This window comes from Volvox carteri, assembly GCF_000143455.1.
Source record: "Volvox carteri f. nagariensis unplaced genomic scaffold VOLCAscaffold_4, whole genome shotgun sequence".
NCBI classification, from domain to species: Eukaryota; Viridiplantae; Chlorophyta; class Chlorophyceae; order Chlamydomonadales; family Volvocaceae; genus Volvox; species Volvox carteri.
Window position 1 is genome coordinate 2,635,247 of NW_003307547.1, and position 23,402 is coordinate 2,658,648.

The 23,402-nt window shown below is 55.0% G+C and overlaps 2 protein-coding genes across 2 annotated transcripts in view; one reads left to right on the forward strand and one right to left on the reverse strand.

Moving 5' to 3' along the window:
- Positions 1-5,592, reverse strand: part of VOLCADRAFT_103253 (uncharacterized protein) — a gene marked incomplete at its 5' end in the record, with an annotated part of 8,974 nt that extends 3,382 nt beyond the window's left edge. The window contains 7 exons of the mRNA XM_002946978.1: positions 121-1,259; positions 1,659-2,784; positions 3,177-3,324; positions 3,786-3,896; positions 4,278-4,393; positions 4,543-5,310; positions 5,512-5,592. Of these exons, the coding sequence (XP_002947024.1) occupies positions 121-1,259; positions 1,659-2,784; positions 3,177-3,324; positions 3,786-3,896; positions 4,278-4,393; positions 4,543-5,310; positions 5,512-5,592 (3,489 nt within the window). The remainder of the gene's footprint in view (positions 1-120; positions 1,260-1,658; positions 2,785-3,176; positions 3,325-3,785; positions 3,897-4,277; positions 4,394-4,542; positions 5,311-5,511) is intronic.
- Positions 5,593-6,465: 873 nt separating this feature from the next.
- Positions 6,466-10,758, forward strand: VOLCADRAFT_87233 (uncharacterized protein; the record flags this gene model as incomplete). Its single annotated transcript, XM_002946797.1, has 3 exons — positions 6,466-6,671; positions 9,773-9,977; positions 10,054-10,758. 3 exons carry the CDS (start codon positions 6,466-6,468, stop codon positions 10,756-10,758), a joined length of 1,116 nt encoding a protein of 371 aa, XP_002946843.1.
- Positions 10,759-23,402: the final 12,644 nt, after the last annotated feature.

The following is a 23,402-nucleotide window of genomic DNA, read 5'->3' on the forward strand; positions in this document are numbered from 1 at the left end:
GGTGGGAGTGAGGCCCCTGGCCCTGCCTATCCTGCCCCTTGCCTGGCTCCCCCCTCCCCCCCTCAAGGCGCTAATACAACAGACCCTCTAAGAGGTTCCACTCCTCCCTTCCCCGCTCACCTGCCGCAGGAAGGCCAGGTCTGGTTCGTACATGATGATGAAGGAGGGGCGCAGCCGCCACAGCACGAACTCGTCATGGCCGTCCAAACTTACAAAGTGAACATCCTGGAGCAATGCCTGTGAAGCAGTATCACTAGCAGTAGCTGCAGGAGAGGACATTCCATGGCCACCACCTGCTACAGCGCCATCATCACTACATCCCGCTGTAGCAGCTACAGCCGTGGCCGAAGGGGCTGTTGACGGCTGCGGCGCCGCCGCAATAGCAGCAGCAGTAGCAGCCACCTTCCCTCGGGCGGTGACCTTGTCACCAGTGACACTTTCCCCAGCCTCCGCCGCAGTAGCAGCAGCTGTACTGCGTCCACGGCCCTGGCGGCCTATTGCCCTGCTGCTGCCGCCGTTTCGGCGCCCCTGCCCTGCCGTACCCCGACCTCGATAAGACGCCGCCGCCGCACGACTCTGTGGCGGCTTGCCGTACACCCCCTCATCACCTTGAAAGTCCGACCAGTCGTCATCACTCGCTCTATCCCCCACATTGCTGCCTGCTGCAGCTCCCCCCTCATCCTTCTCCCCTTCCAGCACCGCCACCTCCATCTCCAGCTGCTCCTCCTGTTCGGAATCTGCTGCTGCCGCTGCTGCCACCCGCACCGGTGAATCATCCGGCTTGCGCTGCCGCCTGCTGCCACCGCTACTGCCACCCCGCCGGCCCCTGGGCCCCCGGCTCTGACGCCCGGACGCATCCGCTGCTGGGACCGTTGCGGCGCTGGTGCCGGTGCCGCCGCCATCTCCCCCCGCGAGCCTGGCCCTCTTTGCTGCCCGACCCGGCCCCCGCCCCCGGACCTGCGCCGCCGGCTCCCCCCGCGCCACCCCCACACGGTGGGCCTCTGCCAAAAGGGCCTGATGCTCCCCCGGCCGCAACACCGGGCCGTGACTGCACTCGTCACCATCACCGCCGCCACGGTACCGCTTCCAGCCGCCGCCGCCACCACGGCCGCGCCCGGAGCCGCGGCTGCCGCCAGGTGCGGCTGCACCGCCGTCCCCGCCCCCGGCAGCTGCATCGCTGCCGCGACGTCCTCTTTCCGTCGGCTTCAACTTGCTTAGAAGGTACGACTCGTACAACTGCTGCATGACTGGACGGCCGCCTGATGAGAGTCCACATGTACGGCAAGATTCCGAGAGCGGAGTCCCAACATGTGATGTAAAAATGCAGTTCAGAGGGTTGCAGAACCAGGTGGGCGTGTGGCCGTGTGGGCGGAAGAGAAAAGAGGTATGATGGCAGCACCAGTCGAGCTGCACCCCATTCCGTCTGATGTCTAAATATGGCAGTTGGTGGTGAGAGGTCGGGAGCAGCTGATTAGCGCGGCTCACACACACAGACACATTACACTACCTCCCCCCTGACGTATACGCGCACACACAACGTATTGGACGCATATGCCTGACGAGCTGCAACCCCCACTCCCAAGCATTGCCTGCTCGCAGCCCCGCACCCCCCTGCCTGCGACCCCTCTTCTTTCCCCCGTTCACACCGTCCTCCTCACCTTCCCGCACCACCCTCTCCAGCAACCTGGTCGAGTGCAGCTCCCTGACCACCACCAGCACGGGCCCCCGACCCGCCTCCGCGAGCACACGCAGGTCGCCAGCGGTCACCTCCACAACCCCACTGCCACTGACCCCGCTGCCGCCCGCCGCATCGGACCGCTGTTCCGCCGGGCCGCTGCCTCTGCCGCCCGCTGATGTCATCCCTCCTCCTCCTCCCCCTTCCCCGCCCCCCAGCAGACCCAGATCCTCGAGCAACGCACGTAGGGACTGGGCGGTGGGGGTACCTCCACAGCCCCCAGCTCCGGAACCACCAACAACGGGAGGTGGTTGAGGCCGGCGGTCTGCTACAGCGGGCGCTGCTGCCGTGGCTGTAGCCCTCCTTCCGGCCCTGTGTCCCTGCTCCCCCTGCTCGTCCCCCAGGTCATCATGCTCGTCCTGGTCCTGGTCCCCATCCTCGCTCGCATCACTGGAAGCCGCCAGGTCCACCACCTCAACCTGAAGCTCCGGGTCGGGTGAGGCTTCAGCTTCCGTTGCAACCGTTACCGCCGCTGCCGTCTGCGGCCCACCTGACCCACGGGTCGCGACTGCTCCCGACTCAGAACCCTGACCTTGGCGAGGACCGGACGACGGCGAGATTCGCGGCTTCTGAGTCCCGGTAGCCGCCCTGAACCCTGACCCAGTTCCCCCTGCCGCTGCCGGTGCCGGTGCCGGTGCTGGCCGGGCTGTGCCCGTGTTGTCGGTGCGGGGTGGTTGTGGTGTTGATTTGTGTTCCTGTGCGCCCGCCCGCAGCTCCCGGGTCAGTGTCCGAGCCAGTGTGGACAGGTCCTCCACACCCGCTAGGGCCCTCAGCTGCCGGCGCTGCCTCTGCACCTCCCCCAGCACCTCCCCCAGCAACCCCCACTTGGGCGGCTCCTCCAGGATAGCCTCCACCTCGGAGTGACACCCGCTGCCACCGCCACCGGCACCGGCACCGGCACCGGCTGAGGCGCTGCTCCCCCCCGCCGCCACACCTCCTGAGGTGGCCCTAGCCGCCCGGGTGCCGGTTCCGGGTCTGGATCCGGAGGCGCTCTGATGACCTTGCTGCTGCTGCTGCTGCTGGCGGTAGATGTAGACACGGCGGCGGGCCTGTGACCGTATGCATCGCACGTGCGCACATGGCCTGGTCGGTAACCAGGTGGTTAGGTAGTGTGGAGTTGCGGCTGCAACCGAGGCCATTATTGCGGCTACGAATAACCCTTGCCCTCCGCACGGACTGACGATCTGGAGCCTCATTCCACACGCACCCATCTGAGCTACTGGTACTAGTGCTGCTATGACTATGTCGGTATTAGCATGTGTCCAGGGCCACCCCCCTCCCTCCCCTCCTACCTCTGCTCCCCTGTCATGGACTCTCCCACTCCCCGAGTGGTTGTGTGGTTAGACTAATAACTCAACAACTCCACGACGATAAATACAAGCACACACGTACCTCGTATATCTCAGATGCCCCACAACCACACATACAGCCGCATCCGCACCTGCTCGTAAATGGCGTGTGTTGCATCATGGAACAGCCACATGCAGCGCACCCCCTCGCTCTGCCTGAGTCCCTCCAGGTGCGCCAGGAAGGTCACGCAGTCGGCGGACAGCAGCAGGGCGGATAACTCCCGCAGGGTGCGCAGGTCGCTGAAGGAGGTGGGGGAGGGAGGGAGGGAGGGAGGGAGGTGTCCAAGGAAGGAAGACCTCTCGAGTTCGGGAGGGGCGGGGAGGCAGAGGATCCGCTGCCTGGTAGTCGTTAAGAGGGGCGGGGAGGGAGGCAGGCCCCGCGGAGGTGAAGTAACTGGACGTGTACGGACCTAGAGCGCAGGGCCGAGATGTCGATGTGGGTGTGGGTGAAGGTGGGTACGGGGTGCCGTATGGGGCCTTAGGGGCGGGCAACACCCCAGCTGGGATTCCCCCCTAGGCCACCGGTTCCTGGATACCCGTCATTTACACAACGTGACCAGCTCGGCCACCCAACCTCCCACCGCTTGCGGGTTTCAGCAAAGCAGATGCTCCACCCGTCACGGGAAGGGGTTGGCTCCAACCCCGCACCCCAGCCCATCCCTGCAATCAGCCCAGCCACCCATGTCGTACTAACCACTCACGTGCATATTCTCCGGGTCTTGTAGCTGACGGTGTGCCAGATGGGGTCCAACTGTCGACGTACGATTTCGTCGAAGGCGCGCAACACACCGTTCTCCAGCACCAGCTCAGTCCTGAGGTAAACCGGGGGAAGGGGGGAGGAGGAGGGAGGGGAGGGAGATGTGAGGCAGGCAGGCAGATAACGTCCCCCGCTGTCTGGAAACGTCCCTTAACACAACATCATGTTTAGTGAGCGCTCTATTGCGGGGTTGGGCGGTGGTGGCCGCTGCAGGGGCTGATGGAAGTACTGCTGTAGGCCGGTAGCGGTCCGGAAACCAGCATGCCCGGCTGATGGCCAGGGCTCAACATATGATTACACCTGTACGGCTCCCTGTACGGCCCCTATACAACAGCTTTAGGAGCCCTTTGAGATCGTTTCTGTGCCAGCCCTTTGCCGCCGCCGCTGTCTTGGTGCACACGCACTCTCGTCCCAGTGTTCCTCTCCCCCCACTGACATGTCCAGTTTGTTGTTGGTCCTCCTCAGCTCCCGGATGAGGCCCTCCAGCACCTCCACCAGGGCGGCCTGGATGAGCACCATGGGGCCGCTGAGCTCCTGGTCCCACTCAAACACCTGCGGGGGTTGGGGGGTAGTGGAGGAGGAGGGGCAGGGACTCGTCGAAGAGGGAATGGGCGAGAGGAAAGAGAGAGAGAGAGAGAGGGGGGGGGAGAGAGAGGGAGAGAGACAGAGGGAGAGAGAGAGGGAGAGAGCGAGGAGCTCACCACGGGCTTGTGATTGTCCAAGCACTGCCGTACATGCTCCTGGAACCTAGGCCACAGATGCAGCCGTTTCAGCCTCAGCGCCTTCATCACATGCTCCACGCGATTGAATCCACGGTTGAACGCACCAGGTGCATCAGACAGGGCATAAACCCAACACCCTCCTCCGCTGCCACCCCTGGCCGGCCCCGTCCGCGCGGCTGCGTCCCCCTCAGCTTTGAGCAGCGCCACTGCAAAGCCCTCGCCACTGGTGTCACTTGCGCGGTGAGCGTTGAGTATGAGCAGTCCCCCAACCTCCCACGGCCTCAGTCTGCGAGCCAGCAGGTCCACCACCAGAATTCGGGGGGTGATGAAGAGGGGTCGACCTCCAGGGAGGGCCCTGTACAGCTGTACACGCTCTGCAGCAGGAATTTCATTGGTGATGTCCACGGGGGCCTCCAGGGAGGGGTCGTGGCGGGCGAGCTCAGCAGTAATGAGGGCTCGCTGCCGGGGCCCGGCGCCAAGGACGAGGACGCAGCCGGGGTGTCCATCGCCGTCGATGCCGCTGCCGCTGCCGCAATGGATACTTGTATGAGCGCTCAAGGGTAGGGGTGTTGCGTCGGTGCGTTTGCTGGTTGAGGGGGCAGCATTGGCAGGCGTTACGGAAAGGGATAGCGATGTGGCGGGAAAGGGCGTGGTGCCAGGTTGTTGTTGTTGTTGCTGTTGTTGCGCAGGATGGTCTTTTGGGTCGCTGGATGGGTTTAGGTGTGGTGCGCCAGCAACGCGTGCATGCTGTGCAATGCGGAGGAGGACCGCGGCGACGCGCTGCCATCCAAGTCCCGCAGCGGTAATTATAAGGCAGTCTTCCTGAGGATACAGATTTTAAAAGGAGAAACAAGGTTGCAAATGGGCCGGTGCAGGATAGAGTACAAGGGCATTTGCGAAGATTTGCTGAAGCACACGCCTCAGGAGACGTTTTCTTCCAAGATTTACTTGAATGGCCTCTTCTATGAGATGCCTCTCGTAGGGCAGGAGCATTAGCGACGACAACGCGGTTGCCTCAACTTGCTCCATCTTTAGTCAGGTGCCATCGGTGATACATTTATTTTGGAGGAGAATACTTAAGAATTATGGTAATTCCCTTGCATAATAGGAAAATCACTTCGCGAGTTCTTAGTCATAAAGACTTGCAGAGCTCCTATTGATAGGCGTCCTACCGAAACACATGACTTTGGTGCAAGCACCAGAAGCTGTTCTCCGATTGCTTTATGACTTGGGACACCCTGCGGGGCCCATCATACTAGTACGACCAACAACGGGTTACCGGCAAGCCGCTGCGATCATCATCACCGCCACGCTGCCACTACGTTCGTTCCGTTCGCTCACCACCACCGCCGTCGCCACCATCACTGCCTGAACCTAAGCATAACCCCGTTCGGGTATCTGTTTCGCAGGGTTTCCCTTTCAGCCCGAGCACTGTCCTTGCAGAGTCGTTCTTGTTCCCACATCCATCTGCCTTTCCTGTCACTTCGACTTTCCTAACTCTATTAAGGGCACGCCTTCCCCGACGACGCGTCGTTGACTTGTTTTAGTTAGTTACAGCAGTATTAGAGTAAACCAAGCCAAGAGCCAAGCTAAGAGCCCACTTCCCCCACCTGCTGAACAACACCACATTTTCCTTGTCGGCACTGCACCTGCTCCAATGAAGCCACTCCCATTGCACTCATCTGGTCTCTAGGACCTTCTTGGTGGTACCCAGGCCCGAAATGTTTGCTCCATACGACAGCAAAGGTCTGATCTGGACGTCAAAGCACCGTCGCATAAAATTCGCTGAAACCCTGCCTAACCTTTTTTCGTGTTTTGGGCAAAGAGGTCCAGGAACACCGGAAAGGCGGAAACCAGTTACCGGCCTTTACTGGGAATGTTCAACATTTTGGTCACACTTCCATGCTGGCGTGGCAATTCCAAACACCGGAGCTGCCCTCGGGAAGCGATAAATACATCTGCTTTACCGCCTATGATAGATGCGTAGATGCAAAAGTTCATCTGCGCGGAACACTAGAAGGCGGTGAATGGGGTTACTTCGTCTCCAGACCGTTCTGTAAAGCCTTCACATGCGTGGCAGAGTTAAAATCTGTTCTATGCCCTGTGCCGTGAGTCATACTTCAAGATACTGCTGGCGTGTATACTATTGTTTTATGTAACCAAACCACAACTGGATGGTGGCGTCGGAAGACACCGATTGGAAGAGTTTCGTCTGCTTAAATAGCGGGGGATGCAGCCATCACATGAATCGTACAGCCAGTTCCGAAATGGCGCGGTCCAGTCCCGGAATGGTGTACCGTTGATCCATGCTTCCAATCGATGCCGGGGCTCCGCGAGCCAGGGACCAGCGTCCCAGTCGTAGCTTTTGCTATGACCCCCGCCCATACTTCTGCAAGTATGGACTTCCGCCTGAGGCGGCGTTTACTTGTAGGCATCCATGACAGCTGACCCAGAGGTCGGAGCCATAAGATCTGACAGAAAGGCGGCAAAATAGGCAGTTGGAATTCAGTTAGTTCCAGCGAACTTGTCCAGCAACCGCGCCAAGCGAGAAAGGAAAAACTAGACAGAAACGGTATCAGTTTGGGACCAGATTTAAGAAGCGGAATACAACAACTATCCCCCCTCTAGATGCAGCATCCTCGATGCATGGTAAGAAACTGGCAGAGCAGAATAGTAGCGCGGGAGCTAAACACTTACCTTTAACCCCCAAATCTTACCTCGCCCGTGCTCGTTGCCGTGCTTCTTCCAGCAGAGGTTTCAGACCAGGGGTCAAGTTAGCTTCTGGTTCGCAACTGTTGTGCTCAGCCGAGTACCCAGCCCATTTGACAAGATACTCGTGCACAGTGAGCTTACGGTGGCGGTTTCTGCCTACTTTTCGGGAACGGTAATCCAGTATCCGTTGAACCGCGTAAAATGTCTGCTTGCCTGAAAGCCAAGTAACTGGTCCTGGCTCCGTGACCGTTAGCGCGTAATAGCGGCGAGAGCCGACAGGTTACAGGACGGATTCGCTCCGTCAAGTTCTGGGTTCGTTCCTTAGTAGGGAGCGTCAGAAGCGTGGGCTTCTGGAATCTCTCTCACTGGTGTATTGTTAGTTTGATAGGTGGATACGTATCTAACCCAGGCTTCCTCCCGAGTATAAATACTCGTTGCTTAGGAGGCCGTAACAACTTCTATTGTACGATGTCCCTTCAGATCCACATTGGTTGCTCGAACCGATGTGTCTGTAGGTATCTCAAGTGCGTGTCATTCCTTGGTTAGGAAGCACGCCTAAACTCCAAGATATTCGTAGACTGTTCGTAGATCAGTCTTATCAAGTCGTGTCTTAATCACGCAGCGATTAAGTTCTGTAACGCTCTAACGCGCTACAACATCTGACCCCCTCTCTAGGCGCCTGCTTCCACGCGGCGCGCAGTCCAATAGGCATCAATAAGAGATCTATCGGGGAAAGCAGGTTCTTCAATCCAACTGTTATTCTCATGTCCATGACCAACCCATTTCACGAGATATCGTGTCAGGGTTCGGTTTCGGAGTTTCCGTTGATCATGATCTAGGATGCGTTCAGGTGTCCATACAGAGGTAGAACCTTCAAGTTCCATTCCCACTGTAGGGCGAGGTGGTTGTACGGTGCCATCAGATCGATAAGGTCGTAACAACGATACATGGAATGCTATTCCATGTACGTAGTACGTTATGGAAACGATATTCCTCTGGAAGGGTCAGTCTAGCAGCAGCAGGATTGATCATCTTCTCAATCGTGAAAGGTCCAATCCATTAGGTAAAAGCTTCTTCGAAGCTTTCTGGAGGGTTAAATTCTTCGTACTGAGTAAGACTTGTTGTCCTTCAGTAAACGACACATCACGTCGTCCTTTATTCTCTTGCTTAGTCATTCGATCTTGCGCAGCCATCAAAGCAGATTTAGCAGCAGCAAGTTCCTTGGCATAACCCTTAGCAACGGGAACTGCGTCACCGAGTTCGAGTTGTACAGGGGTCTTAGGATGATAGCCATAATTCAGGAAGAATGGACTAACTCCTGTCGAGCAGTTCTTCGAGTTATTAATCGCAAATTCGGCCGGTCCGAGATATATCTCCCACTGTGAAGGTTCCTGATCACAGTAGTTTCTCAACATGTCTCCAAGGACGCGGTTAACTCGTTCTGTCTGACCATCAGTCTGAGGATGGAAAGCAGTACTCATCGCCTGCTTCACCTCTAGCCTCTTCATGAGAGAGGTCCAGAAAGCACCAGTAAACTTGGTGTCACGATCTGAGACGATGGTGTCTGGTAATCCGTGAAGCCGTACCACGGTGTCAAAGAATAAATCTGCAGTTTCTTCTGCATCTATTTCTTTCTTGCATGGTCGTACATGCACCATCTTAGTCAGTCGGTCTACAAACACCACAAGGGAGTTGTAACCTTTTCTAGTCGAGGGCAATCCGAGTACAAAGTCCATTGAGACGCTACTCCAAGGTCTTTCAGGAATCGGCAGAGGTCGAGATAGACCTAGCGGTTTGCCTGATAAAGCCTTATTCCGTTGGCAGAGATCGCAGCATGCGACAAAGTCTGCAACGTTAGCTTTCAACGTAGGCCACCAGAAATTCCGTTCAACCAAATCAATGGTTCAACTTTGGAAGTTGGCGAACTTTCAGAGGAGGAGAGCGCGCCTGGCGGAGGCTGCTGGCAGGCGACCCGTGACACACTCTGTCCAGTGCCGCCAAAAGTTGGCGAACTTTCAGAGGAGGAGAGCATGCCTGGCGGAGGGTGCTGGCAGGCGACCCGTGACACACTCTGTCCGGCGCCGCCAAACGTTGGCGAACTTTCAGATGAGGAGAGCACGCCTGGCGGAGGCTGACGGCAGGTGACCCGTTACACACTCTGTCCGGTGCCGCCAAAACTTGGCAAACTTTCAGAGGAGGAGAGCACGCCTGGTGGAGGCTGCTGGCAGGCGACCCATGACACACTCTGTCCGGTGCCGCCAAAAGTTGGCGAACTTTCAGAGGAGGAGAGCATGCCCGGCGGAGGCTGCTGGCAGGCGACCCGTGACGCACTCTGTCCGGCGCTGCCAAAAGTTGGCAAACTTTCAGAGGAGAGAGCACACCCGGCAGAGGCTGCTGGCAGGCAACCTGTGACACACTCTGTCCAGCGCCGCCAAACATTGGCGAACCCAATCGTCCTGAGCAGCTTGTCGGTGATGCCAGTGTTCAACACGCACAGGTTGCATGTGTGGGACGCATGCATCAGCCACAGGCACTCCTGGGTGAACCCGCCATCCAATGCCTTGTCCAGAATGATGACCATGACGTCCAGCGGCAACGGTGCGCAAGGCACAGGGTCTGCCACCAGACGCAAGCGAACGGCAACATTGCACAGCTCGTGCACAGAGATTGTGTGGGGGATGGGTGCAGTCCGGGAGTGCACGGTGGCGGTCTCCACCTGACGTGCACCATGCACCTTGATCCTCTACTGCTCTTCCTTGTTCCTTGGCATTGTTGCAGGTGCAATGTCACTCTCACAATCTCCCAGTGCAATCCGCACAGGGTGTCCCACTACAGTGCAGTAGTTGCAGTGGAATTCCCATGTGCGGAAAGATCACCATGCCCCCCATGCCCCCACGGCAATTTGACAACATCCGAGACGTGTACATGGAAGGGGATGTCGGTTTCGTCGGTGTCGAGAAGCTGCTTGGCAAGGTCAAGCACGGGCAACTGCAGCTGCCACCCGAGCAGACATGCAGCAGTGCCGCTCAGCAGGCATACCGCAACATTTCGACAGTGCAGCACTTTCACCTGCATCTGAACTCCTACTGCAATGGGTATTTTTTGTGCATCACGGCGCCCCCTGGTGTGTTCCAAATCGACACGATGCACCTTCCACACGATGGCATGAGCTCGGTGGTGTTCACGCTGGTGATCATGCACATCCTGCCACGCTATGCATTCGTCTACCTCATGCACACCAAGGTGAACGACAGTGTCATGGATGCATTTCGAAAGTTTGTCAGAGAGTTGCACGACTTCCCCATCTTCCATGCGCACCTGGCCAACGACGGCGCCAAGGATGAGTGGCCACGGTACTTCAGCCTGGATGGCGACCGCGCGGTGTACATTGGTGGAGTGGAGGGCAAATCGTGGGGACTGGTGGGCATGGTCACCCAGGCCCTCGAATGGTCGGACCGTGGCCTGGGCAGGGCTTCTCAATGAAGGTACAGCTGATGGTATGGCTGATGGATAACCGAATGAATGTTGTGCACAGGGACGTATTGTGAAGTAATAGGTAATGGGAGTGGCACATTACTATGCAAATCGACAGAAATTGCTTGGGGCCCGTTCCATACGTTGACTGACTAAATCCTTCGTTGGATAGTTGATTGTTGGGGCATGTCTGCTTCGCTTGTATACTGGGGCGACTTTCTGGTGCCAGCCAGTACTAGTTTTCGAAGGGTCTTACCCGCGGGTCCAGAGCAGTAGGGGCCCTCATGGTCGGTCTTGTGGATGATTTCAGCACTATGAACTTATTTCAGAATACAGGACTGACTCTCTGTTTCCTGCTTGAACTATATATGGAAGGGGCAAACCACTGTAACTTGTGCGTGTTTCTGCTAAGTTTTCCGCACTGTTTGCATTCTCAAAGCCATTCTTTCGTAAAACCGTCATAAGAATGCTTGAGACTGGCATAAGATCATTCTCAGCAGCACCAGCATTCTCAAGCCGTTCTTAGCATTCTTAGCGTTCTCAGGAACATTCTTTAGCACGCTTCCATTTTGGTAGGGAGAGATAAGGAACGTAACTTGGCATGGCAGCAATTCCTATGAAAGCAAGTACCATTTGGAAGGTTGTTTGCTTTGTTTCAGCACGTACATACGCAGAGACGCGCAACGGACGAAGCTGCAGCATCATCACATGGATTCACCAGCAGAGCACGAAATGGATGGACAAACCGATCATGATTTGCCAATGGTGGAGGCACACAGGATGAGGGATGTATAGGTTTTTAAGTAGAGCTTCAGGCTATCCTTCAATTCAGACGTACTTCCATGGGGTGGAAATGATGGCTGCGTGTGGCAATGTGTCGATGCATATGCAAGGCCAGTCCAGGCCACTGACTCGGAGCTAATCGAGCTAGCTAACTGAGCCTATCATCGATGATATCATGACGTCAGACTTCCATTTTCAGTCTACTAAACAAGGCAGGAAAGAAGTAAACTACTGTACAAGAAGCAGAAAGAAATAGGAAAGAGAGGCCGAAACATGAAGCAGATCATTGCAAATCCCGCCGCCAAGAACAGACAGGCATAGTCTCAGAAGGCGACCTCCCCACAGCACAACTTGAGCACATACAGTAGGATGGCAGCCACACAGCACCAGAAAGTCAGTAGGGAACTGAGACTGAAATCGTGCCCACCGCGGAAAATCACACGCCTGCTAGCGTGGCGTACTCCCACATCGGCACGCAGCATGAAAAAGCTTAGTGGTCGTTTGCGGTGCATCCTTCCGGCTTTGGGCACAACAAGCAAGTGAGAACTGGGCGAGAAAGCAGCCGCTTCGTCCTGCTGGAAGCAAGTCCGCAGCCACGTCCAGGAACACTCTTAGAGCATGAACGGGTCGAATGCGAAAGGTGCCATAGCTTTACAAAGAGCACCTATCCGGCTCAGCTCAGCAACAACCTCACTACTCAACTAGCATCCTAGACCGATGAGACAAGCATCAGCGTAGCCTCTTGTACCAGCAAAACGGTTGTCCAATGAGTACGGATTAGGGCTCTGAAGTGCAACCGAAACCAACCACCAAATATGCATAAGGCAAGCACACTGCCTGACAACATTTCATTCAACCAGGAAATTTCATGAATTCGAGAGCTCATAATTAACTTTCAATTTGAAACGCGTTAGTCGATTCTTCGCTGGTCTTCACGTCCCTCCAATGCCGAAATTATGTACCAAAAGGCAATGCAGACCGCCCAGGGGAACCTATGACAGCAATAAGCAGGCTCACGAAGGGTTTGCACATCGGTTCCCTTTATTTGTCGTCACTGCGACGGGCTTAATCAACCGCTCGTCCATGAAATGCTGAAGTGCTGATCTCACATTTTCCTTGTTCACACAAGGAACATATACATATCTAATATGAAATTTTCACGTTTCCCTGTGTCCCGCTGTTTTTGTCGTCTCGCATATGATACATCCTCCTTCTCATGAAGGTTCCATCGATGGCAAAGGTGCTAATTTTCAATTAAACTTGATCTACCTGTTCATGTATACTGGAAAATTCGCGCTCTGCTGGTATCTGCCAGGTGTCCGCTTCCTAATGTGGTGATTGAACCCCTTTGTTTCTCCTTTCTGCCTACATTCATCCTATACATACTCCGTTGCCTTATCTATAATGACAATATACTGTCATAAACGTTATGCCCCTTTTGACCTGCCTCGACATCCATCCTTTTCATTTTTGCTTTGGTTAAGTTTATTTTGCGTGGAGAACATGCTAGAAAGGTCTAGTCAGTACAACAAGGCTTTCGCAAAAGTCCAATTTCGCAAACGGGCTCCGCCTTTTCCTTGTCCCCGAGAAACTGCGAAGGGGAAACCGCGAAGGAGAAATCCCGAAGGGAAAACACCGAAGTGTTAACCCAAAGAGTTAACTACTAAACCAAAGGGAACCAAAGTCATCACCCTTTGGTTTATTTGTTAACCCAAAGGGGTTCGTTACGTAGCCCGACAAGGCCGAAAACTGTAACGTTTCCTGAAACAATGTGACAATTTCACATTGTAATGACAAAAGGAATAAACCTTTTGTTTCCCCTCCGGGTTGATCCCCGGAGGGGATGAAGGGAACCAAAGGCAACCCATAGTGCCTATGGGTTGTTGTGATATACTATTACATTTTATATCTGGACTTTTTAAGTGATTAGTTGTTGCTCCATAGGTAAATGCCATGCCATTTTCTGTTACATGTAATGAAAGAGAGAAAAGGACTGAGAGGCCCGAAGAAGACGGGCCTTACGAAGTAACGCGCGCTGAACAACAAAAACAAGATAAGCTAACCAGCTTAATGCGCGCAATAAATCTCGGCCCTGAGGACACGGGCCGTTGCGAAACAGTTAGTCTAACAGTTACGCATTGGGCCTTACGCCCAACTAACCCAGCTTACTTACGCAAGCTCGCATTAGTTGTTGCTCCATAGGTAAATGCCAAAGGAGAAGATACCCCCTCTAGCGGAACTGAGCACCAAAACGACGCAACGCGACGGGCCGCTAGAGGGACAAAGGACGCGAGAGCTGCCAGACAGGCACGCACACCGACACGAAAGAGAGCTCCCCAAGCAAAACGCCTCAACGACCTCCAAACGGTACCCCAGCAGCAAGGACAGCGGACACGCCACCTCTACGCAGGCAAAGAGCGAACAAACAGAACGCTGCCAAAAACCACAAGTACGAGGTCAAACCAGCGCTCTCCAACCACGCACAGACTGACCCACCGGCCACAAACGCGACGGATCCCTCAACAACGGCTGACGGACGCCCACTGAAGGAAGGGACGATAGACACGCGAGAATGCCAAACATGTGCCCGCTAAGGGTTGACCAAACGGCCAACTAGGGCTTGAACTGAAACACCGGCTCTGCAATAACGACCGCTCCACGCGCCCAGGGCACTGACAGCAGGGATACGGACGACGAAACCCAGCACGACAAACAGCAAAGTCGGGCCACCTCCGAACCAACGGGTACAACGGCCAACTGTTCAAAGAAGCCACACAGCATCTGCAATAAAGGCCAACACAAAGAGAGCCTGACAGAGCCACGGAGCGCTGCAAATGCGACCAACTACTATAAAAATGCCGCCAGCAGGGGCTGTCTCCAGCACAGGGCGCTTGGGTAACCGAGCAAGTCATACACGGAGCTCACGGAGTTCACGGAAAATAAGGCTGAGCAGCACGGGCTTGGATAATCTCTTGGCAACTAGAACTGACCCCACAGGAGCCCGACATAAACGGAGTCAGAAAGAGCCCCAGCCTACCGCGACACAGAAAACGCACAAACACAGCGAAGCAAAGCTGCCAGGTCTTAGCACCAACCCTGGGACAAGGCAACCTGGCAACCGGCAAAGACATGCGGAATGGACCAACCTAGGCCGGCGAGCGACAGCTGCGATACCAACAAGTTATCAAAGACCGGGGATGTCGCAACGGATTGCAGATCCAGCAAGAAACCGGGACCTATTCCGCGCCAAAGGCACTACTCAAACTTGGTCCCAAAACCAGCGGGGAGGGAACCAGCAGAACCACCGGATACCAAGCAAGCGAAAACGCTCCGAAATCACGAGAAACAAACGCAGGCTTAACACAAAGCGACGAAAAAACCAACTACCTGCGCGGTGTCTATGGAGCGCACACCTTAACACAACAAATCCCTTCCTATTCGCTCCACATAACTGCATAACTGCTCCCCTGCGCAAAGCCACTACAGCGTTACCTCAAAGACGGTCCCACTGCCCCTACAACATATAACGTGCCCCACGGGGAAGGGGGAATGCTAGGAAAGCGCTCCTAGCGGGGCACACACGGCCGAACTTGCAGCGCCTCACGGAACGACCGAGTGCTATGCAAAGCGCCCACATGACGACTGCACCCGCACTGCCACGACCTGCCAAGAAGGGGGTGGTAGGTAGGTGCTCGACCCACCCTCGCCCTGCGCAAACAGCTCCGTATTGGACGGCAGGAACACAATGTCAACCGCCAACTCCATCAACTGTTGCCACCAAGGTTGGGCCGTCCAGTACGGCACGACTAGGGTGAGGCACCCTCCCTCCTCGCGCACTTTCTGCACCACAGCGAGCAAGAAGTCAGGGTCCAAGGGTGGGCAGCCATATGCATTAAGCCCAGCCCACGATTGCAAGAGAGCATTGACCCCCGACGAACCCGGACAATGGTGGCGAGAAAAGAAAACCGGGAGGTGTGTGTTAATATGCGTGGCAAACAAGTCGACATGGTGCGGACCGAAGCGGTGCTCCAAAAGGCGGAAAAACCGGGGATGCAAGCGGTAGTCATCGCGATCGACCCAACGCGAAGCTTCATCTGCCTCGTTGTCAGCACTAGCCACACGCTCGACTTGCAAAACAATACTATGCTTCTGCATGAATTCCCATAATAATTTTAGTTCGGCATGCAGAGCTGCCGAGCGCGAGGAAAGACGCCCTAGCACTGCTTGCGTGCACATGTTGTCCTCCCTAATTAACACAACACGCTGCTGAACGAACGGGAGAAAGGACTCTAAAGCATGACGGACAGCGCGCAACTCCTTCCAATTGATGTGCTCGTAGAGCTCTGGTGCCGACCAATAACCGCGCGCCACACGACCATGCAGGACCGCGCCCCACGAATGGCATGATGCATCCACTGAAAGCTCAACTGCAGCAGGACCCTGGTGAATAGCCGCCGAGCAGTGGTGGGTAGGGATGTCCGCCCACCAATCTAAGTCACGTAACGACCCACGGGACAAGCGAACTCGACCGGACCAGCCAACCGGTTGCTTAATGTCGTCGTAAAAATTGTGGAGAAATAAAGGCGCTGGAGTAAGGGCCAATTTGACACTCTGCGCAAAACCGCAAAACTTAGCCAGCTCACGCTTCTGGACAAGACGCCGATTTTTCATAGCCGTGATCCGCAACCCGATCGCCAGCCGCCGCAATTTGGCGAGCTTCTGCTTAGGCACCTCAAACACACCAGCTGCCGTATTGATCGTAATGCCTAAGTGGTACACTGCCTGGGACGGCTCCCACTGGCACTTGGTGGGGTGACACGACAACCCCAAGAACTCGATACTCTCACGCACCCAGCGTGCACCAAGACGTGCTTGCTCCTCAGAAGTAAACACGAAGAGGAAGTCATCCAAATACGGCAGCACTCGCGCACCCGGACGAGAAGGACGCCCTGTCCGGGAAACGGGAAAAAACTGGTGGGGCGGGAGCGGGGGCGAGAGACGCTTGCGACCTTTACCCGACGCAGCCAAAGGATCCCGCCAAAAGCGCACCACATTGCGCATGATTTTCGTAAACCAATACGGACTATTTAGCCACCCCATAGGTAAGGCGTTCATCTCGTACAGAACACCACAAAAACGAAAAGTGAAGAAACGCCGATCCGCTGGGCGAATAGGGATGTGGTAAAAGGCGTCCGCCAAATCCACCTTCACCATCCAAGAGCCCTCGAGGCCCATACGCCGCAGGGTGCGGAGGGTTTCGTACCGGCACTTGTAAGCTTTCTGCGCTACGTTCATCCTCTTCAGGTTAACAACCAAACGCCAAGAACCACTGTCCGGTTTCGGGACACAAAAAGCGTTCACCACATGATCAACCGTACGGGAGGGGTCTACCCGCGAGATGGCCCCGAGAGCCACCAGGCGAGGCTCCTCCTTCTCCAACCACCAACGGCTCTGTTCGTCTGTAGCAGGAAAACTTGGCAGGTCAAAAGCAGGCGGCGGGCGGTTACCTCGAAACTCCACCGGGACACCATGCTTCAAGACGTGCAAAGTGCGCGCATCTGCTCCAATTGCCTTCCAAGCTGTAACGAGCATGAGCTGTTACATTACTCTCATTCGCCTATTCGTTATCGTTCGTCGGTGAAGTTTGGCCTTCGCCATAGGGCCTTCATCTAATCTGGTTCGCTTTGCCGTACTTCCGTCGGTGGCCGGTCGATAAGACGGCTCACCACCCATCACTCGGGGTCTTTCGGTCCCACCACACAAGTGGAATGCTTCTTAAATAGGCTTGATCATTACATTGGTATCGAGACTTCTCGATCCTAGTCTACTTCGCTTCCGCCGTCGTATCTCATGTCTGCTGCTGACCCTGTCGCGGCCATTGCCGACCGCGACAATGCTGTTGTTCAAGTCATTAATCGCGCTTCTTCTTTGTCGCTTACGGAGAAGGCGCCTACGTACCCGCGTTTCGACAAGTTGCTGGAGATGTCTCCGGATTCTCTTGAAAACCAGCAACTGACCCTGGCGCAGGGTTGGACTTTACAGAAAATAGCAATCCAAGATGAACTCCAGCGATGCGGGCTGCCAATCCAATCAGAGGACGTCGCGGTTGCTTTCATCGCGGCGCTGGAACCCCGTTGTCTTCGCTTGGCTTTACACTCGGCTGTAGTTATGCAGGGTGGATTCTTTCCGAGTTTCGAGTGGCTTGAGGATTGGTTCCTCAAGAACTGCGGCGAGAATCCTGGGGGGGCTAAGTTTTGTGAACAGTTGGGCACATCTGTTGGCGTTAGCACGTCCTGTGTGCAAGACTGCCCCGTTCCCAGTTGCGAGCCTCCGCTTCCGGCTCGTTCGTCTCGTTCGCCTGTCGCTGCTTCGCTATCGCCTACCTCGTTGGGTACGGCTTCGTTTGGTAATGCAAGTTTACTTCGTCTAAACAGACTTCGCCGTTGGTGCAACTCGCGCGTCAGGACGCTGTTGTCTTTGCTGCTCTTATTGCAGAGCCTCGTCGATCTTGTAATACTAAGACTAATTCGAGCGTTCCGATTGCCTCTGCACTTATTCCGTCGACTCGTATACTTCGCACTTCCGAATTCGAGCAGCTTCAGCGTTTGACTGTCGTCGACGGGATTCGTTTGCCCCTCAGCTATGTGCCCCAAATTCAGTTCGACTCCGCACAGCTTTCTGTCTTCCAGCTGTGCCGGACATCACGTTTTCGTTCATCCGCCTCCCGCTCATGCTAGGGAGTATCTGTCGCACTACTTGAACTGCAAAAGTCTCGCACCGCAGTCAACATCAGGTGGTTTTCTGTTGCCTATGATAAGTGTCGTTCTTCGTTGTCCGGCATGACTCAGCTTCGCACGTACCACGCTGGTTATCACCTGTATGATGTTGTGGCTGCGGTAGGCAGGCGTCGTTCTGCAGGTTTAACCAGTCCTGTCGAGTTCTGGTACGACCCTCCGGTATCTGCTTCTGATGCTGACGTCGCCCCCTTACCTTTCTCCGTTTCGGAAGGTTTGACTATGCAGTTTCGAGGTAAAGTGTGTCAGTCCGATGCTTCCATCCTCATCGATAGCGGAAGCATGCCTTCAGCCCTTTTAAGTGCAGGTTTTGCTCGACGCATCGGTTTGGCGGTTCAACCGTCGGACAACACACATCCCGCCCTCACCGTCACTTTGGGCGATGGACGGACTACGACTTCGGTAGGGTTTGCTGAGGTACCTATTCGTTTGCAGGGTTACAAGGCTCGGTTGCAGTGTGCTGTGCTTGATCTCGCTCCTGGTTATGACTTGGTGCTGGGTGACCCCTGGGTTACGTCTGTCGGTGCTGTGCTTACCCCGTATGCCTGCAGCGCGCGTTTAACTCGCCATCCTGGTCAACCTGTACTGAAGTCTAGCCCTTTTCCTAACCTACCCCCGTTGGAAGAGCCCTGTCATGTCGGCTTTATGCAGGCCATTCGTGAAGGTTATGAGTTCCTTCTCTGCATGGTCTCTACTGTCGACTCGACCTCTTCCGCGTCTCCGCCCTCTGCTTCGCCTGAGCTGTCGTCTTTTGCTCAAAAGGTTTGCACTGTGGTTCCGGGCGACTCTCCTGCTGAGTTACGAATGCGTGCTTTGCTGTTAGATAAGGAGGGCCTGTTTCCGGACCAGTTGCCGGCTGATCTGCCGCCCGATCGTGGTTTGCCTTCCGTCATCCCGCTAGAGCCTGGTTCTCGTCCGCCTGCTCAGCGTATGTTCCGCTATTCGCAAGCTGAACGTGACGAAATGCAACGCCAGATTACGCAGCTGTTGTCGCAGGGCTTCATCGAGCCATCTTCGTCGCCCTTCGGTGCGCCTATTCTGTTCGCACGCAAAAAGGATGGTACGCTTCGTATGTGCGTTGATTATCGTCAGCTCAACCGCATCACCATCAAGAATCGATATCCGTTGCCGCGTATTGACGATCTCCTCGATAGGTTGCGTGGTGCATCTGTCTTTTCGTCGTTAGACCTTACGCAGGGTTATCACCAGTTGCTTATTCGCGAGGATGAGCGTGAGCGTACTGCTTTCCGCACTCCTTTTGGTCATTTTCAGTACAAGGTGATGCCTTTCGGTCTAACTAATGCTCCGTCTGTCTTTCAGTCCGCAATGAATTCCATTTTGCAGGACCTTCCGTTCGTTGTGGTCTACCTCGACGATATTCTCATCTTCTCGCGTACCGCTGATGAGCATGTCGACCACGTTCGTACGGTTCTGGAGCGTCTGCAGCAACATCGGTATTACTGCAAGCTCTCGAAGTGTGAGTTCTTTAAGCGTTCTGTCACTTTCTTGGGACACGTAGTTTCGCCTGAGGGTGTTCGTCCTGATCCGCGCAAAACTGCTGTCGTACAAGAGTGGCCGAAGCCTCGCAACATTTCGGAGTTACGTTCGTTTCTTGGTCTTGCCAACTACTTTCGAAAGTTTTTGCAGGGCTATTCGCAGATGGTCGCTCCCCTTACGTCCCTTCTGTCGTCCAAAGCTCGCTGGCCTGAGGACTGGGACGAAGGATGTGATCGCGCCTTCGAGCAGGTCAAGAAAGCCTTGTCTTCCGCTCCTCTGCTGGCCCTTCCAGATCCGTCGCTGCCTTATGAGGTTATCGTCGATGCGTCGGATTTTGCCATAGGTGCTATTCTGCTTCAGCAAGGTCGTCCGATCGCTTACGAAAGTCGTAAGTTGATTCCTGCCGAACGTAACTACCACACTTCTGATCGTGAGTTGCTGTCTCTCGTTCATGCACTCAAGGTTTGGCGTTGTTACTTGGAAGGTGCGAAGTTCACTGCCGTCACCGACCATAAGCCCAACCTTTCGTACCCGACGCAAGCTCAACTGTCTCGACGTCAGGCGAGGTGGTTGGAATTTCTTGAGTCTTTCACGTTCGACTGGCAATATCGCGCAGGAGTTTGCAATCCCGCAGATCCTCTGTCTCGGTTCCCGGGACACAGTCACGCGTGTCTGATGATGGCAATTTCGACTCGCGCCACTCCGAGTGGGGATGCTTCCGCCTCTTCCGCTGGCGTCATCTCAGAGATATCGACCTCTTTTCCAGACTTAGAGCGGTCGCTTGTCGAAGGTTATTCGTCTGATCCTTGGTTCGCCGATCCGTCTAATACGGCGTCTCTGCAAAAGCATGATCGTTTCTGGTACAAACAACATGCTCTTGTGATCCCTAATGATTCCAAACTTCGTTCGCACATTCTGCATCTCTGTCATGATCATCCGATGGCGGGTCATGGTGGGGTGGCCAAAACGTTGGACCTGGTTCGTCGTCAGTTCTGGTGGCCGAAACTTCGTACGTGCGACAGTTGTCAGCGCGTTAAGTGCTCTAACGATCTTCCTGCTGGGAAGCTCCTTCCGTTGCCCATTCCTGGCAAATCGTCACTATGGATTTCATTACGGATCTTCCTTCTGATTCGGATGGGTATACGGCAATCTACGCCTTCGTTTGCAAGCTTACCAAAATGACTCACCTTGTTCCGTGTCGCAAAGAAATCACTGCGGTGGAGTCTGCTAAGCTTTTCGTTGATACCGTTGTTCGTCGGTATGGTTCCCCCGCGATCCTTGTTTGTGATCGGGATCCGCGTTTCCGTTCCGCTTTCTTCACGCATCTGTGTGAGGATGTGTCTATCGACCTCCGTTTCAGTTCGGCTTATCATCCGCAAACTGATGGTCAAACTGAACGTGTGAATCGTACCCTCGAGGATATTTTGCGTCACTGCGTTGCCGGTGATTATCGATCCTGGTCTCGTTTCCTTTCCATGGCTGAGTTCGCCATGAATAACTGGGTGCATTCCTCTACCGGTACTTCTCCGTTTCGTCTGATGTACGGTTTCGAACCTCTGACTCCTAGTTCTCTCTTGGCTCGCCAAGTGGGGGGGGAGAAGGCGCGTGCTCTTCGCAACGCCGTTTCCGTACGTTTTGCATCTGACATGCAAGGTGCGCTTGAGCGTGCTAAGCGTTGTTTGGCTGCACAACGTGATCGTATGAAGCGTTTTGCTGATCTCAAGCGTTCGGAACGTCAGTTCAAGCTTGGAGACGTCGTGTTGTTGAGCACTCAACACATGCGTCTTGAAGGTCCATGCAAGTTGCTTCCTCGTTTTATCGGACCGTACGTTATTAAGGCTAAGATTAACGACGTCGCTTATCGTTTGGACTTGCCTAATGGAACGCGTATTCATGACGTATTCCATGTGTCTCTGTTACGGCCTTACTATGAGAGTGATCGTGCTCCGAAACCTCCGCAACCGGAGATTGTGGATGGTGAATTGGAATTCGAAGTCGAGGCAGTCCTTGATCATCGTGACGTGACACAAAAGCGTCATCGCACTCGGTTCTTTCTAATGCGTTGGAAGAATCAAGGTCCAGAGTACGACTCGTGGGAACCAGAGTCGAACCTGACTAACTGTGCAGATTTGCTGCGTTCGTATTGGCAGACACGTAAAACAGCTGCTACCCTCGCGTCCCAACCTAAACCAGGAGTCACGCCTGTTGTCTCGCCGTCCTCCGTCTCGGACGTTCATAAAACCAGATCTGGGAGAGGTGTTCGTAAGCCTCCTCGTTTCTCTGCATTTCTTCGGACTTTATCTACTGCCAGTGGGGTGCCTGCGACTCTGCTTTTCCATGCGCAAGCGTGGCGGCGTGGATAAGTCGGCTGTCGGGACGACCAGCCAATTAGGGGGGGAAGTATGTAACGAGCATGAGCTGTTACATTACTCTCATTCGCCTATTCGTTATCGTTCGTCGGTGAAGTTTGGCCTTCGCCATAGGGCCTTCATCTAATCTGGTTCGCTTTGCCGTACTTCCGTCGGTGGCCGGTCGATAAGACGGCTCACCACCCATCACTCGGGGTCTTTCGGTCCCACCACACAAGTGGAATGCTTCTTAAATAGGCTTGATCATTACACAAGCGGCCAGCCGCGTCGAGGCCCTAGCATGCAGGGGCACGGAGGTGGTGGACATATTGGACTAATCGTGCTGCCCCGGAAACTCCACGCCTGGGGTGGTAGAGCCCGTCGCCACGCGGAAGGGATGGGACGAAGCGCAGACATAGTCACCACCGGTGTGGGCGGACGTCGATTTCCTGATCCGCTGAAGAGCAAACCTTCAGCGTCGCGCCCAAACCTCGGGGATGAGCTTGATAAAATACGTCGTCAAGAGGACATTTAGTGTTGTAGCTGCAGGGGCAAGCTTGTTGGGTCCGGGATGGGCGGGAGTTGTTGACCCGCTCCAGGGGGCATAAACTGCGTCGCAGAAGCCCTCGAGGAAATGCCAGTCTGTGACATTCCAGTTAGCTATGTAGGATAGCTGTGAGTTGCCTCCACCAGCGGAGTCATGCCTAGCGATACCGGGACATGCGCCGCCACTAGCACTACTAAAGGTGCTTCAATAAGGTGGGCTAACTCTATGGTGCTAGTGCTTTATATTCTCCACTGCACTCTACCCGATGGGTCTCGCTGACGAGCCGAAGGCACAGCGGTGTAGTAACAGAAAGCGCGCCGAAGGCGCGGGACCTGTTTTGTTGATCAGCGCGCGCTGAACAACAAAAACAAGATAAGCTAACCAGCTTAATGCGCGCAATAAATCACGGCCCTGAGGACACGGGCCGTTGCGAAACAGTTAGTCTAACAGTTACGCATTGGGCCTTACGCCCAACTAACCCAGCTTACTTACGCAAGCTCGCATTATTGCAAGCTACACCCAAATCGATAATCAACAGTAGTACGGAATACCCACATATACACACGGATATCTCTTAGATAGATTTTGAGGACGTCTTATGTACACATGTTTTTTGCGAACACAATATTGTAATAAAGGATTCAGGGGAATAGTCCTCTGATGCAGCAATGCATCCTGCAGCAG